The 14,309-nt window shown below is 45.5% G+C and overlaps 1 protein-coding gene across 1 annotated transcript in view; it reads right to left on the bottom strand.

Annotated features, from left to right (window-relative positions):
* Positions 1–8,670, bottom strand: part of Prss41 (serine protease 41) — a 13,199-nt gene extending 4,529 nt beyond the window's left edge. Inside the window, exons 1-5 of the mRNA XM_008845582.3 lie at positions 8,604–8,670; positions 8,481–8,507; positions 8,358–8,393; positions 7,976–8,144; positions 6,402–6,682 (exon numbers count right to left, since the gene is read on the bottom strand). Coding sequence (XP_008843804.3) covers positions 6,402–6,682; positions 7,976–8,144; positions 8,358–8,393; positions 8,481–8,507; positions 8,604–8,670 — 580 coding nt within the window. The remainder of the gene's footprint in view (positions 1–6,401; positions 6,683–7,975; positions 8,145–8,357; positions 8,394–8,480; positions 8,508–8,603) is intronic.
* Positions 8,671–14,309: the final 5,639 nt, after the last annotated feature.

Below are 14,309 nucleotides of genomic sequence, written 5' to 3'. Positions count from 1 at the left end.
TGCAAGAGCAGACAGTGCTCTTAACTGCTGAGCCATCTCTCCAGCCCCTTAAAATATTTTATTTTTAAAAATATTTTATTAAAATTTTTTTTTATGTAGCCTGGCATGGTGGCACATACCTTTAATTGCAGCACTCTGGAGGCAAAGGCAGGCGGATCTCTGTGAGTTCAAAGCCAGCCTGGTCTACATAGTGAGTTCCAGGCCAGCTGGGGCTATAGGAAGACCCTATCTCAAAAAGACTTCCCCCCAATTTTTTTTATGTGTATGAGTATATTGCCTGTATGTGTGTAAGTACACCCATGTTGTGCCATGCCTGTGAAGGTCAGAGAGGATGTTGGATTCCCCTGGAACTGGAGTTACAGATGGCTGTTAGCCTCCATGTGGGTGCTGGGAATCGAACCCAGGTCCTCTGCAAGAGCAGCTAGTGCTTTTAATCCCTGAGCCATCTCTCCATCCCCTCCATCTTATTTTTTGAGATGGGGGTCTCTCACTGAACCCAGAGCTCAATGTTTTGGCTAGACTGAGGGGTCAGCAAGTCCCTAGGATCCATCTGTCTCTGCACCACCTAGTGCTGGGGTTATAGACATGTGCTACCGTGCCTAGCTTTAATATGTATGCTGGGAATCTGAACTCAGTTCATCATGTTTATACAGCAAGCACTTTACCCAGAGTCATCTCCTAGGTTCCTTGACCATGTTTTTAGTAGGTCACCAAAAGTATAAGCAACAAAGGAAGAAAGAAATAATTTGGATTTTATCAATACTAAAAACATTTTGCACATTGAAGTACACTACCAAGAAAGTGAAAAGAAGCCAGGCATGGTGGTGCACACCTTTATTCCTTGCACTCAGGAGGCAGTGGCAGGTGGCTCTCCATGAGATCAAGGCCAGCCTGGTCTATATAGTGAGTTCCAGGCCAGCTGGGGATACAGGGAGACTGGTTATCAAAAAAAAAAAAAAAAAAGAAAAGAGAAAACTACATAACCAGAGAAAATATTTACAAATCTTATGTTAGATAAAGACCCAGCATCTATTTTGTACAGTAACTATTATGACTCAACATTGGACAGCAGAGGCTGGGCCTGGTGGTGCACACCTTTAATCTCTGCACTTGGGAAGAGAGGCAGGCCAGTCTCTGTGAGATTGAGGCCAGCCTGGCCTACATAGTGAGTTCCAGGTCAGCTGGAGCTACGGAGAGACCCTGTCTCAACCCTGCCCCCCAAAAGGGGGAGGGGGAACAAAGTGGTACTGGAAAGATGGCTCAGTGGATTAAGAAAACTGCCCCCAATCCTGATGCCCTGAATTTGATCCCTGGGACCCACATAGTGGAAGGAGAGAACTGACTCCAATAGTTGTCCTCTGATATCTATACATGTGTCCCCATACACACACACACACACACACACACACACACACACACACACGCACACACAAATAAATTAAAAAATTTAAATAAACTACTTGCCAAAGTTTTAAGTCATTATAACAAGTATGTAGAAAGTGCCTTTGAGAAAAATGATCTTTTGGGATTGGAGAGATGGCTCAGGGGTTAAGAATACTTACTGCTCTTCCAGAGGACCCAAGTTTGATTCCCAGCACACACATGGCAGCTAAAAATCATCTGTTACTCCAGTTCCAGGGGATCTGACTCCCTCTTCTGACCTCCAAGGGCACTGCACAACATGGGTGCACTTATATACATGGAGGCAATACACTCATACACATAAAAGAAATAAAATAATAAATATTTTTTTTGGTCTTTTTGAGACAGGGTCTCTCTGTAGTCCTAGCTGTCCCGGAACTCACTATGTAGACCAGGCTGGCCTTGAACTCAGAGATCTGCCTGTCTCTGCCTCCCGAGGGCCTCCCAAGTGCTGGGATTAAAGGTGTGCACCACCACGCCCGGCTATCTATCTATCTATCTATCTATCTATCTATCTATCTATCTAATCTATATGTATGTATGTTTTTTTTTTGTCTTTTTGAGACAGGGTCTCCCTGTAGCCCAGCTGTCCTGGAACTCACTATGTAGACCAGGCTGGCTTTGAACTCACAGAGATCCGCCTGTCTCAGCCTTCTGAATGCTGAGATTAAAGGTGTGCGCCACCACGCCCAGCTAATAAAATATTTAAAAAAATAATTTAAAAAACTGGTGAAGCACTTGAGCATTTATTTCTCCTAGAGAGAAGCACAAAGGGCCAACAAGCACATGAAACACACTCTAAATCACTTTGGTTTGAGAAATGTAAATGAAAATCACAATGAACTGGAAGGCCAGCTACAGTGGTGTGGTGCATGTTCCCAGCACTGGGGAGGCTGACACAGGAGAGTCTTGAGTTTGAGCCCAGTCTGGGCTACATAGCAAGATCCTGGCAAAATGAAGTAAAATAAAATAATATCACATGTTGACAAAAATGGGGAGCTATCTCTTATTTTTGTTGGTAATATAAAATAACATAGATAGGCAAATGCATTTCTTTTTTTGTGTGTGTGACAGGATCCCCTTGTAGCCCCAGCTGGCCTGGAACTCACTATGTAAACCAGACTGGCCTTGAACTCACAGAGATCCACGTGCCTCTGCCTCCCCAGTGCTGGGATTAAAGGCGTGCACCATAATGCCTAGCTTCAGTTATTTTTGTACCTATTTAGATGTGCATTTGGCTGAGCATGATGGTGCATGTCTTTAATCCCAGAAAGTGCTATGCAGGCCATGGGGGGAGAAAAGCGATCAATGGTGTTACCCAGCAGTGAATCCTGTATGCTACAATATTGACCTTCTAGGCAAGATGTGCCCACTGGTGCAATATTGGCACAAAGTTTATGGGAGTAATGAACTGCTTTGTTTGTTTGTTTGTTTGTTTGTTTGTTTGAGACAGGGTTTCCATGTAGCCCCAGCTGGCCTGGAACTCACTTGGTAGACCAGGTTGGCCTTGATCTTACAGAGATCTGCCTGCCTCTGTCTCCAGAGTGCTGGGATTCAAGACATGTACCACCATACCGGGCTTAACCAACTGCTTTCTGATTGGATTTGAGGCTTGCTCCACAGGAGGGAATTCATGCCTGGTACTCTAAACTTGGTCAAAAGCCCATGGCTCAGGAGTTCATAGCCCCTAGAGGGAACCTATTACTGGTGTATTGTTTTGCTAAATGGGTATGTTGTCAAACTTCCTTCTAAATATTGATGTTTATACTCATGGATTAATGCTTCCCTCAACCTTTGCTTCTCTCTGCAGTGGACAGCAGTTAATGCAAAGACTCGTATCTGGTCAAAGTGCTGAGAATATGGGACTATCAAGTGTTCTTCCTTAAGTGGACATCTATATCACCACCCCTTGCCCAAGACTCAGGCAGCATCACACTAGAGGGGCAGAAAGAATGTAAGAGCCAGAGGATGGGGAGAAGTGCCATGAAATTTTGACTTCTGGAGGTGACATGACTATTACACTCATGAACTTACTGTAGCTATGGCTATCTGCACAAGACTTGTATAAGATCAACTGAAAAAAATCAACCAATATTCCAGCAGACAGCATTGACTGGACTCAGTGGGTTACAAAAAAAAGGAGAGGACATGGGGGTGTGTTGGGGATTCCTGTGGGGGACAGGAGGGGGAATTCAGGTGGATATGCTCAAGATGCTTTGTTTTCATGTGTGAACTTGTCAAAGGATTAATAAGAGATATACAATTTTAAAAAAAGAAGGGGTCCTGGAGAGATGGCTCAGTGGTTACGAGCATATACTGCTCTTCCAGAGGTCCTGGGTTTGGTTCCCAGCAACCACATTATGGCTAACACCCACCCCTCACTCCAGTTCCAAGGGATCCAATGCTCTTTTCTGGCCTCCTCAGGCACCAGGCATACATATGGTGCACTTACATACATATAGGCAAAACACTCATACTCGTAAATTTTTTTATAAAAGAGGAGTTCAGTGTCAGGTGTGGTGGTGTACACCTTTAATCCCAGCCTCAGCCTTCAGGAGGCAGAGGCAAGAGGATGTCTGTAAGATCAAGGCCAGCCTGGTCTACAGAGTTCCAGGTGGGCTGGGACTAGGGACACTGTGTCAAAACAACAATAAAAAAAAAAAACCCTAAAAACTTGCATATTAATATTCATTGCTTCTCATTCAGAAACTCAGAAGGTACAAAGCAGTCAAGTATGCATCAACACATAAATGGATAAACGAAATGGTCTAAGTAAATTGTGCTCTGCAATAGATTATTATTCAGACATTCAAAAATAAATGGAATGAAGTTGCTAAGTGTGGTGGCATACACTTTTAATCCCAGCCCTTGACAGGCAAGCAGATCTCTGTGAAATTGAGTCCAGCCTAGTCTACATAGAAATTTCCAGGCCAGTTGGGGCTACAGGGAGACTCTGTCTCAAAAAGACCAAAAAAAAAAAAAAAAAAAAAAAGCAAGCAAGCAAACAAAAATGAATAAGTTTATATATATATATATATATATATATATATATATATACTATGACATGGATGAATCTGTGTCTGTCTGTGTGTGTGTTAACATGTGTGCATGTGTGTGAAGGCCAGAGGACAACCTCAGGTATTGATCCTCGGGTATTGTTCCTAGGGTACTGTTTACCTTGTGATTTTTTGTTTGTTGTTACTAGGTCTCTTACTAAACCAGGAGCTTGCAAAATAAACCATTCTTAAACTGGGGCTGTCTAGTGAGTCCCAGGGATCTGCCTGTCTTCACTTCTCTGGTACATGCTACCATGCCTGGCTTTTTTTTTTAAACATGGGTTCTGGGGACCAAACACAGGTCTTCATGCTTGCAAAGCAAGCATTTTACCTACCAACTGGGCCATCTCTCCAGCCCTGACATGGACATGGATGAATCCTTTTTTTTTTTTTGAGACAGGGTCTCCTTGTAGCCCCAGTTGGCCTGGATCTCACTATATAGACCCAGGCTGGCCTTAAACTCACAGAGATCCACCTGCCTCTGCCTCCTGAGTGCTGGGATTAAAGGCATGCACCACCATGCCCAGCTATAGATAAATCTTAAAGACAAAGATTGTATATGAAAGAAGCCAGACCCAGAGAGTCACAAACTAAATGATTCCATTTATAAGCAGCTACGGGAATGATGGCTCCAGACTCAGAAAGCTGGGTATGGCTATCAGACTGCAGGGAGAGACTCGTGAGAAGTGAAGGCTGGGCAGGAAGGAGGGTCCCTGGAGTGCAGATGTTGGACAATATTGCAAATGCACTGAATGAGGCAGTTATGTGAATGTTATGTGAATTAGACATTAATAATAGAGAATTGCATGCCACAAGGGGTACCTTTGAAGGCACTTCATTACATGAAAGACTATCTTTAGAAACGGCTACTGCTTGCATTTATATGGAGTGTTAGCAAATCCACAAAGACAGAAAGTAGTCTGGGTTGCCAGGGGATACAGATTCTATGGAAATGAGGGGATTGGAAGAAATGAGAGAAGACAGAGAAGTACTAACTTTCCTTTTTCCTCCCCCTCCCCTCCTTCTTTCTTTTTTCTAAGACAGTTTGGTATGTTCCAGACTAGCCCCAAACTTGCTATGTAATAGAGGATGACCTTGAACTTCTGATCCTTCTGTCCCCACCTCCTGAGTTCTGAGATTACAGGTGTATGATCATCACCTGATTTATGTAGAATTGGGGCTTGAACCCAGGACTTTATGTGCATTAGGCAAGCACTTGGCCAACTGAGCTACATACTCAACTCTCTATTTATTTTTTTTTTTGAGACAGGGTCACATGTAGTCCAGGCTGGTCTCAAATTTGCTGTGTAGCTGAGAGTTGCCTTCAACTCTTGATTTTCATGCCTCCATCTCCCAGGTGTTGGGATGATACCACTGTGCCTGACTGAGGCTTTCTTTTGGAAATCATGGAAATGTTGCAGTTTTTGACAGTGGTGATAGCCTATAGCCATACCACTCCGAATGTGCCTGATCTCAGAAGCTAAGCAAGGTGGCAGGGTCGGGCCTGGTTAGTACTTGGATGGGAGACAGTGATGATAGTTGTATAACTTTGTGACTACATTACTGACCACTAGACAGTATACTTTAATACTGTTTGATTTCATATTTTTTAAGTTATGAATTAAATCTCAATGTAAAGGAGGCCTTTGTCAGAAGGCTACCCTTGAACAGCCATCGCTGCTGGCTAGGGAATTCAGACCTGTTTAAGTGTCTCTTTCTTGTACCTCTGGCCATTGGTCCATACCTTCTCTGGAAGGGAAGGGGGCTCCTTGAAGTAATGAGGGAAGAATGGTGAGCAGATGGGCAAAGGGCTTGGCAGAGCTTAGAGGCCAGGGAAAGGCTTCGAGGTCCACTGGGGCTGGAACAGGAACAAGGAAAGTACCCAGCCCACCCACATTCCCTCTCCATCTGTCCCCAGCTTACTCATATTCTCCTGAAGAACCCCCCAGCCAGTCACCCAGCAGTCGGGGCTGTGCTGGAACATAGAAGTGGAGGACTGGACACAGATGGGCTGGATGTACTTGTTGTAGGTGACTGAGGAGGCCAGCCTCACCAAGGCGAGGTCGTTAAACATCATTGTGGCTTTGGGGTTCACAATGATGTCTTCTACCCTATACTGGCTAAAATAGGCTTCGATGTTCCAGAGAGATGGCTTGGAAGTCAGCTGCCCAAACTGGACTGTCCATTTTTCTAGATCAATGATTCTGGGGAGAAGAAGAAATCAACCAGGGCCCTTGGAGGGAGTGCTGGCCACCTGAGCCCACCTGGGCCCCATCTGAGGTGAGACTGTGGGGACTCAGCTACTTGCTCATCTTTAGTCATTACCAAGTTCTTTTTGTTGTTGTTGTTCTGTTTGTTTGTTTGTTTGTTTGTTCGCTTTACACTTTGTCTTGTTTTGTTTTGTTTTGTTTGAGACAGGGTCTCACAATGTAGCCCTGGCTGGTTTGGAACTTGCTATGTAGACCAAGCTGACCTCGAACTCACAGAGATCCTCCTGTCTGCCTCCCAAGTGCTGGAATTAAAGGCATGTGCCAACCAAGTCCTTCTTATGGCTCAAAGGGCCCCTATAGGAACCAGAGTCCAGAGAGGCTAGAACCGGATTCCTTGCTCCTGGGCGCTCTAAGGGAGGAACAGGAAGGTCACTGTCTCCAGTGATCTTGTCACCTCCTAAGGGCACTGAGCCCAGTCAAATCTAGGAAAATGTCTGTGCAGTCCAAAAAGGACTCAGCAGATGTGGAGTCAGTGTGGCACCTGGCAGGACAGAGTTAAATACCTAGTACGGGGCTGGGGATGTAACTTAGCTGACAGTGTGCTTGTATAGCATACATAAATCCCTGTTTCTCATTCCCAGCATGGTAAACCAGGCATAGGGGTGAATGTCAGTAATCCTAGCACTCCAGGAGGTGGAGGCAAGAAAATCAGGAGGTCAAGGTCATCCTTTGTTATACTTAGAGTTCAAGGCCAAGCTGAGCTACATGAAACTGTCTTTTTTTTTTTTAAAATGACCTATTGCCTGTATGTATGTATGTATGTATGTATGTATGTATGTATGTATGTGCACTTCTGTTGTGCAATGCTTTTGTGGAGGTCAGAAGAAGGTGCCATTCTCCTGGAAGTGGTTACAGATGGTGGCTAGCCTCCATGTGGGTGCTGGGAACTGAACCCACATCCTCTGAAAGAAGAGTCAGTGTTCTTAACCACTGAGCTATCTCTCTAGCCCTATGAAGCAGTCTTACAACCAACCAACCAACCAACCAACCAACCAACCAACCCACCCACCCCCAAGGGTGGATGCACCCTTGTCTGGGCCCAACATTTACCTCTCACTCCAAGGGGAGGTGGAATAAGACCTCTACCTTCCTGATTTTATTTTGGTTGGGGAAAAAAAAGACCCGGGAGGAAACATGTGGGAATATTTTGATAGAACATCCTGGAAGAACTAGGAGACTGAGTTCAAGGCCACTGCCCTGCCAGTCTCCTCCCACCCCCAGACTCACTTTCTGAAGCAGTGTGCTGCGGTGAGCACCCACCGGTGGTTGAGAAGGCTCCCTCCGCAGAGGTGGGACGCTTTCCGGCGCAAGCTGGCCTGCCATGGCCAGCGCCCACGCACAGATTCTACCCCACCTACGATCAGTGGCCGAATGTCCATTCGATGGCCACACGGCCCTGGGATGGACAGATTAGAAACCCGGCTAAGCTCCTCAGTCAGGCACTCTGTGTTCCCAGGGTGCATGTGGGTGGGAGGCTGGGAGAAACCTCGCATCCATCACTCCCTGCCCCCCAGCATCCTCGGGTCATGTTAAAGAGTCAGGAGATGAAGCTGGAACCCCTATTCTGTGGTCAGAAGACACCCGGTCCTCCCCAGCCCCGATCAGTTACTTGAGAGCAACTTGATGTCCGTGATGTTCTTGAGATCTGCGGTGGAGGAGAGGAACAGATGAGGTGACCTCTGCATGCCCGACGCAGGTGTACCTCACAGGTCGCGCGTCCTGGGAACCTCACCTGACTCCTGGCTCTCTTCATGCGATTCTGAGTGGCGGTCAGAAGGTGAGCTCCAGTGGACATCCATGGTCCCCATACTCCCCCCATAACCTCCAGGCCGGCTGTCAGCACCCCTTAGCTCACCGGGCTTCCCAGGCTCCACACACGCCAGCAGCAGCACCAGCAGCAGCATCCAACGCGGTACACCCATGGCTGCTTGTCTGCAGCCTGGCGCCCCCTCTGCTTCCTGCTGCTCCAGGCTCTGTGGCGCCCCTGGGGGAGATGCAGCAGGGTGGACGCCCTGGTCCGCCATCTTTCCTCCAGTTTGACCTTCCTTAGTCCAAAGACTGGGAGTGGGAGCTACTATGCCCTGGCATCTATACTGCAGCGATAGGTCCCATATCACAATATTTGATGTGGTTTAGCAGGTGACCCAAACGACCTCTTGCTGAGCTCGGAGGTCCTGGCTGCCTTTTTGTTGTCCACTCTAGACTTTCTCTAGGACCAAGGCCATGGCCCTCAGTCAGCACTCCCAGGTTTGGAGTTTAGCGATGCCAGAAGTGAAGCCCATTGCTGGATTCACAGAATAAAGTCTGGCACTATTTGAAGATGTACAGAGCTTGGAGGCTTATGCTCTGCCTGCCCCTACCACTGGGCAGTACTCCATCCCCTCCCCCCACCCACACTGCATGAGACCACAGCAATTCTTACTTCTTATAGGGATATGGCAGGGTCAACATAACCATGCTGCCTCGTCAGTACTGGGTTTGAATGCACAGCCAGTTGGGCATCCATATCAACACCTTTTGGGTTCAGAATTAACTAGAAGTTATTGCAGAACTTAGACGAGTCAGTGTGCTCACAGTCAAGGTTTATACAGTGAAGGACACTTCTCACAATTAGGCATAAGCTTCTAGGTCTCCCTAGCCCAGACAAATAGACAACACTTAAGTCTCCGCAAAGACCTGTGGTTACTAAGATGAGGTAGGACCCACCAGGAATGCTCCCATGACCTTGGTGTCAGGGTGTTGGTCAGGGGGGCATGAGGTGTCCACATGGTTGACCTTACTGGCTCAGTCTCCAACCTCTCCACACACTCAACTGATGTTATGAGGCCCAAGATCCTACTGTGAATCACAATGTCAGTCACCCCTGAGATCACAGAAACACTTTTCCAGGACAGGACATTTTTCAAGGGTTGAAGCATCTGTGCCAGTTCCTTGAGCTGTGTTGTGTTTGAATATCTGGAGTTATGTTGCAGTGCTGAATTAACCAAATACTGCACAACAATCAGGAATGAAGACCTGTTCAAGGAAGACCTACATATGTATCAGAAGGATCTATGGGATCAGGCTGAACTGATATCAAAGAAAACTGAGGGCTGGGGCTGTAGCTCAGTGCACAAGGCCCTATTTCCATCCCTAATGCTGTGAGAAGGGTAATAACTCTGATGGTTAATTTCAGCTGTCAACTTGGCAGGATGGGGAATCATTTGGGAAGGGAAGGGAGTCTCAGTGATGACTTTGGACATGACCCTGAGAGATTTTCCTTTTTTTGTTTTTGACACAGAGTCTTACTTTGTAGCCCTGGCTGGCCTGGAACTCACTATGTAGACCAGGCTGGTCTCAAATTTACAGAGATCCACCTCCCTCTGCCTGCCAGTCCTGGGATTAAAGGACACCATGCCTAACCTAATATAATAGCTTTCTTTGCTTTTCCCTCCCTCCCTCCCTCCCTCCCTCCTTCCCTCCTTCCCTCCCTCTCTCCCTTCCTTCCTTTTTGTTTTTGTGGTACTGGGGATTGAATGTAGGTCTTTGTACATGCTAGACAAGCGCAAAGAGGAATTTTCTTAACTGGATTAATTGACGTGGAAAGACCTGTCCTGAATGTGGGCACCACCATTTCATGGGCTGGACCCTGGACCGAATGCAAAAGAGAGGGAGCTGAGCACAAGCATTCATTGCTCTTTCTTTCTCTTTCCTTCCTTCTTTCCTTCCTCCTTCCTTCCTTCTTTCTTTCTATATTTATTTTATGCGTACAAATATTGCCTGCATGTGTGTAAGTGCACCTGTGTCATGCAGTGCTCACAGAAGTCAGAAGAGGGCATCGGATTCCTCTGGAACTGGAGTTATGGACAGTTGTTAGCCACCATGTGGGTGCTGGGAATTGAACCTAGGTCATCTACAAGAGCAGCCAGTGCTCTTAACTGCTGAGCCATCTCTCCAGCCCCTGTGCTCCATTTCTTGACTATGGATGCTGCATGACCAGCTGTCTTGAACTCCTGCTGCCTTCCCTGCAATGGACTGTAACCTAGAACTGAGCCAAAATAAACCCTTTTCCCCTAATTAACTTTTTTTTTTTTTTTTTTTTTTTTTTTTGGTCTTTTTGAGGCAGGGTCTCCCTGTATCCCCAGCTGTCCTGGAACTCACTATGTAGACCAGGCTGGCCTTGAACTCAGAGATCTGCCTGCCCCTGCCTCCCTAGTGCTGGGATTAAAGGCATGTGCCACCATGTCCAGCCCCCTAATTAATTTTTTTTTTTTTTGGTCTTTTTGAGGCAGGGTCTCCCTGTAGCCCCAGCTGTCCTGGAACTCACTATGTAGACCAGGATGGTGTTGAACTCAGAGATCTGCCTGCCTCTGTCTCCTGCGTGCTGGGATTAAAGGCTTGTGCCACCATGCCCGGCTTAATTTTTTAAATAAAAAAAGATTCATTTTATTTTTATTTGTGTACTTGTGTGTATATGCCCAAGGAGACCAGAAGAGGGCAGAAAATACCCTAGAGCTGAAGTTACAGTTGGTTGTGAGCTGTCTGACCTGGGTGCTGAACTGAACTCTGATCTTTTGAAAGAGAAGCCAGAACTCTAAACTGCTGAGACATTTCTCTAGCCTCTACATTAAAAAAATTTCATTTATTAATGTATGCACGATACATTTATGCATGAGCACACCCATGTGTTTGTGTACCATGGCACAAGTGTGGAGATCAGAAGACAACTTGCAAGAGTCAGTTCACTCCTATTTGAAAATTACCCTGTTCTTTTTTCTAGTTCCCCGTCTAGAACTTGTAATTTCTCCTTCACATCTCCCATTCATGATTCAAGGACTTTCTTCTTCCCTTAGAGACAAAGAGTTATGTAATTTGGGGATCTTTAGATAGACCCACTAAAGGGGTACTCCAATTGCCTTACCCTGCGTCCCTGTTCAGCAAGGAAGAAGCTAGAGTGGTCAGTGTTCCTATTCCCTATTGGCATTCTGGGTAACCCCTTCAGAGGATGGCGTGAATAAGAATAGGAGGTAGGAATTGGCTAGGCAGTTAGGGTAAAAAAGACCCCAAAGAAATGTAGCCAGTTGCTTGGCTAAAAGTCAATATTTCCTTCAGCCTGTTAGCAACATACTCTGTTCCAAGGACCAAAATGTCAAAAGTATTTGGGAGCCTGTATCTAATCCTTAAAATATTTTAGGGTTACCTCTTCAGAGGGGGAAATGTTGGAGGGGAGGGAGTGGGCATGGATTTGATCAAAACACCTTATGTGCATGTATGAAATTCTCAATAATTTTTTTGTAAAAAAAAAAAGAGTCAGTTCACTTCTTCCAGTGTGTGGGGTCCTAGGGGTCAAACTCAGGTCATCAGACTTGGTGGCAAGGGCTTTTACCCACTTGCTGTCTTGCTGGTCTAAGTTATTTTTGTCAGGGTATTTTATCATATCAACAGAAACCAAGACAGCAACCAAAACAGGTGGGATTATCGATCACTGGTAGAAGACTTGCCTAGCATAGACAAGACCCTGGGTTCCACCCTCAGTATTGAAAAAGGAAAGGAAGAAAGAAAGAAAACCAAGATAATACAAAACAGCAGACCACTGGGAAACTCAAGTACCCCCCGGAAAGACTCAAGAGGTGTTCATACATATTGAACACGAATTATGTGGGAAATAGAACGATCAGGGAACAAGGATGTGATTAGAAATGTAAAACGTATTTGCTGAATAAAGCATTTTAGTAGAAGAGCTGAAAAATTAAAATAGGCCTAACTAGAGAATGAATCATAAGCTTAAAGAGAAGCAGAGAAAACACATTGGAGTAAATCTTTGATGACATGAAAGAAGGTTATAAAACACCTGTGCTCTTTGCAGTGATTGGTGTTCAAGCCAGGAGATGGGGTTTGTGGGTGCTTTGTCTAGTCTACATCAATATGCAACAGAACATTTTCACAGTAGGGGTTGGGGAGATGGCTCCGTTGGTAAAGTGCTTCTGTGTAAGCATGAGGAGCTGTTTGGATCCCCAGCACCCACATGAAAAGTTGGGCATAATGACACGTATCTGTAATCCCAGTACTGGGAGATAGAGACAGGAGGATCCCTGGAGGGGAGGATTCACTGTAGTTGAATCAGCAAGTTCTGAGTACAGTGAGGGAACCTGCCTAAAAAGTAAGATGCAGGGGCTGGAGAGATGACTCAATTAAGAGCACTGGTTTGAATCTCAGCACCCACATGGCAGCTAACAATCATCCATAACTCTAGTTCCAGGGGATCCAACATCTTCTGGTCTCCACAGGCACCAGGCATACATGTGCACATCCACACTGTCAAGCGAAGTACACATAAGATAACAATTTTTTAAAAAATCTTTAAGGGGCTGGAGAGATGGCTCAGTGGTTAAGAGCACTGACTGTTCTTGCAGAGGACCGGGTTAGATTCCCAGCACCCACATGGTGGCTACGAACCGTCCTTAACTTCAGTTCTAGGAGAATCCAAAGCCCTCTTCTGACCTCCGTGGCATTGCACGACATGGGTGCATTCACATACATGCAGGCAATACACTCATACACGTAAAAAATAAAAATAAGAACCAGACTCTGATAAATAAGTATGCAACCAGACATAACTACAGGAACCAGGATAATGGAAAGGAAACAGGGAGGTAAAGGAAAAGAAAGAACCTGAAAGAGAAGAACAGTAGGAAACAGGCCTTAATAAGGGAGATATGGATAAAAATTGGGTTAGTTTAAGGGAGGGGGGATGGAAGGGTATACAAGGAACCTAGGGGATAAAGGGAAAGAAGGAGCTCAAGAGAGGTAGGACCATAGGAGAAGGGTATTAGTAAGGGAGAAAAGGGGGGAAATAGGGGCACCTTAAGTGGGAAATCCATGATGGAGGGGTGAGACAATGTGAGAGATAAACAATGCCTAACTAGTTTTGAAAACCAGAGAGAACCATATTACTCCTACAACCTACTGACAAATTATACATAGCAGATCAAGAAATATATGTCTAGATAAGGTTTATCTGAGAACAACTCGTCTTTGCCCAATATCTATCTACACACAGTAATTAAAAATCTATGACACACAGTAATTAAAAATACCAGACTGGTGGAACTAATCTTCTTGGGTGTTTAACAGACATACTTTGAGATCTATAATAATTTGGTCAGAGGGACATAAAGAACACTTTTTGCTCCTTTCCCTCCTAGGTCGACTAGTTCCAGGGGACTATGAGCATCTCTCAAAATGTCCTATAATGGTGGTGGGGTCACCTTTTCTCTTGGACAAGGAGGCCGAGGAGACCCCATCAGATGGACTTGAACCAGTGTCCAGTCTATAAAGAGGAGGGTCAACACAGAGGAATCATTTCCTCCATGCTTCCAAGTGAAGCCAACCATGGTCGAGCAGGACCTTTGACTTATCTTCACATAGGTGGAACTGGTAAAAGAAAGGAGCCAGGGGCTCCTCCCAAGCCCATGTGGCCCCTGAGGCACAGATCCTCAAACTACTTTAAGAGTAAAAATAAATCGGTTTATCTGGACCAACTGTATGGCCTTAAACACCCAAAAGGAAAGTATAACCAAAA

This window comes from Nannospalax galili, unplaced genomic scaffold, assembly GCF_000622305.1.
Source record: "Nannospalax galili isolate Female #2095 unplaced genomic scaffold, S.galili_v1.0 scaffold471, whole genome shotgun sequence".
NCBI lineage: Eukaryota > Metazoa > Chordata > Mammalia > Rodentia > Spalacidae > Nannospalax > Nannospalax galili.
This window is presented reverse-complemented; position numbering and strand designations above follow the sequence as displayed.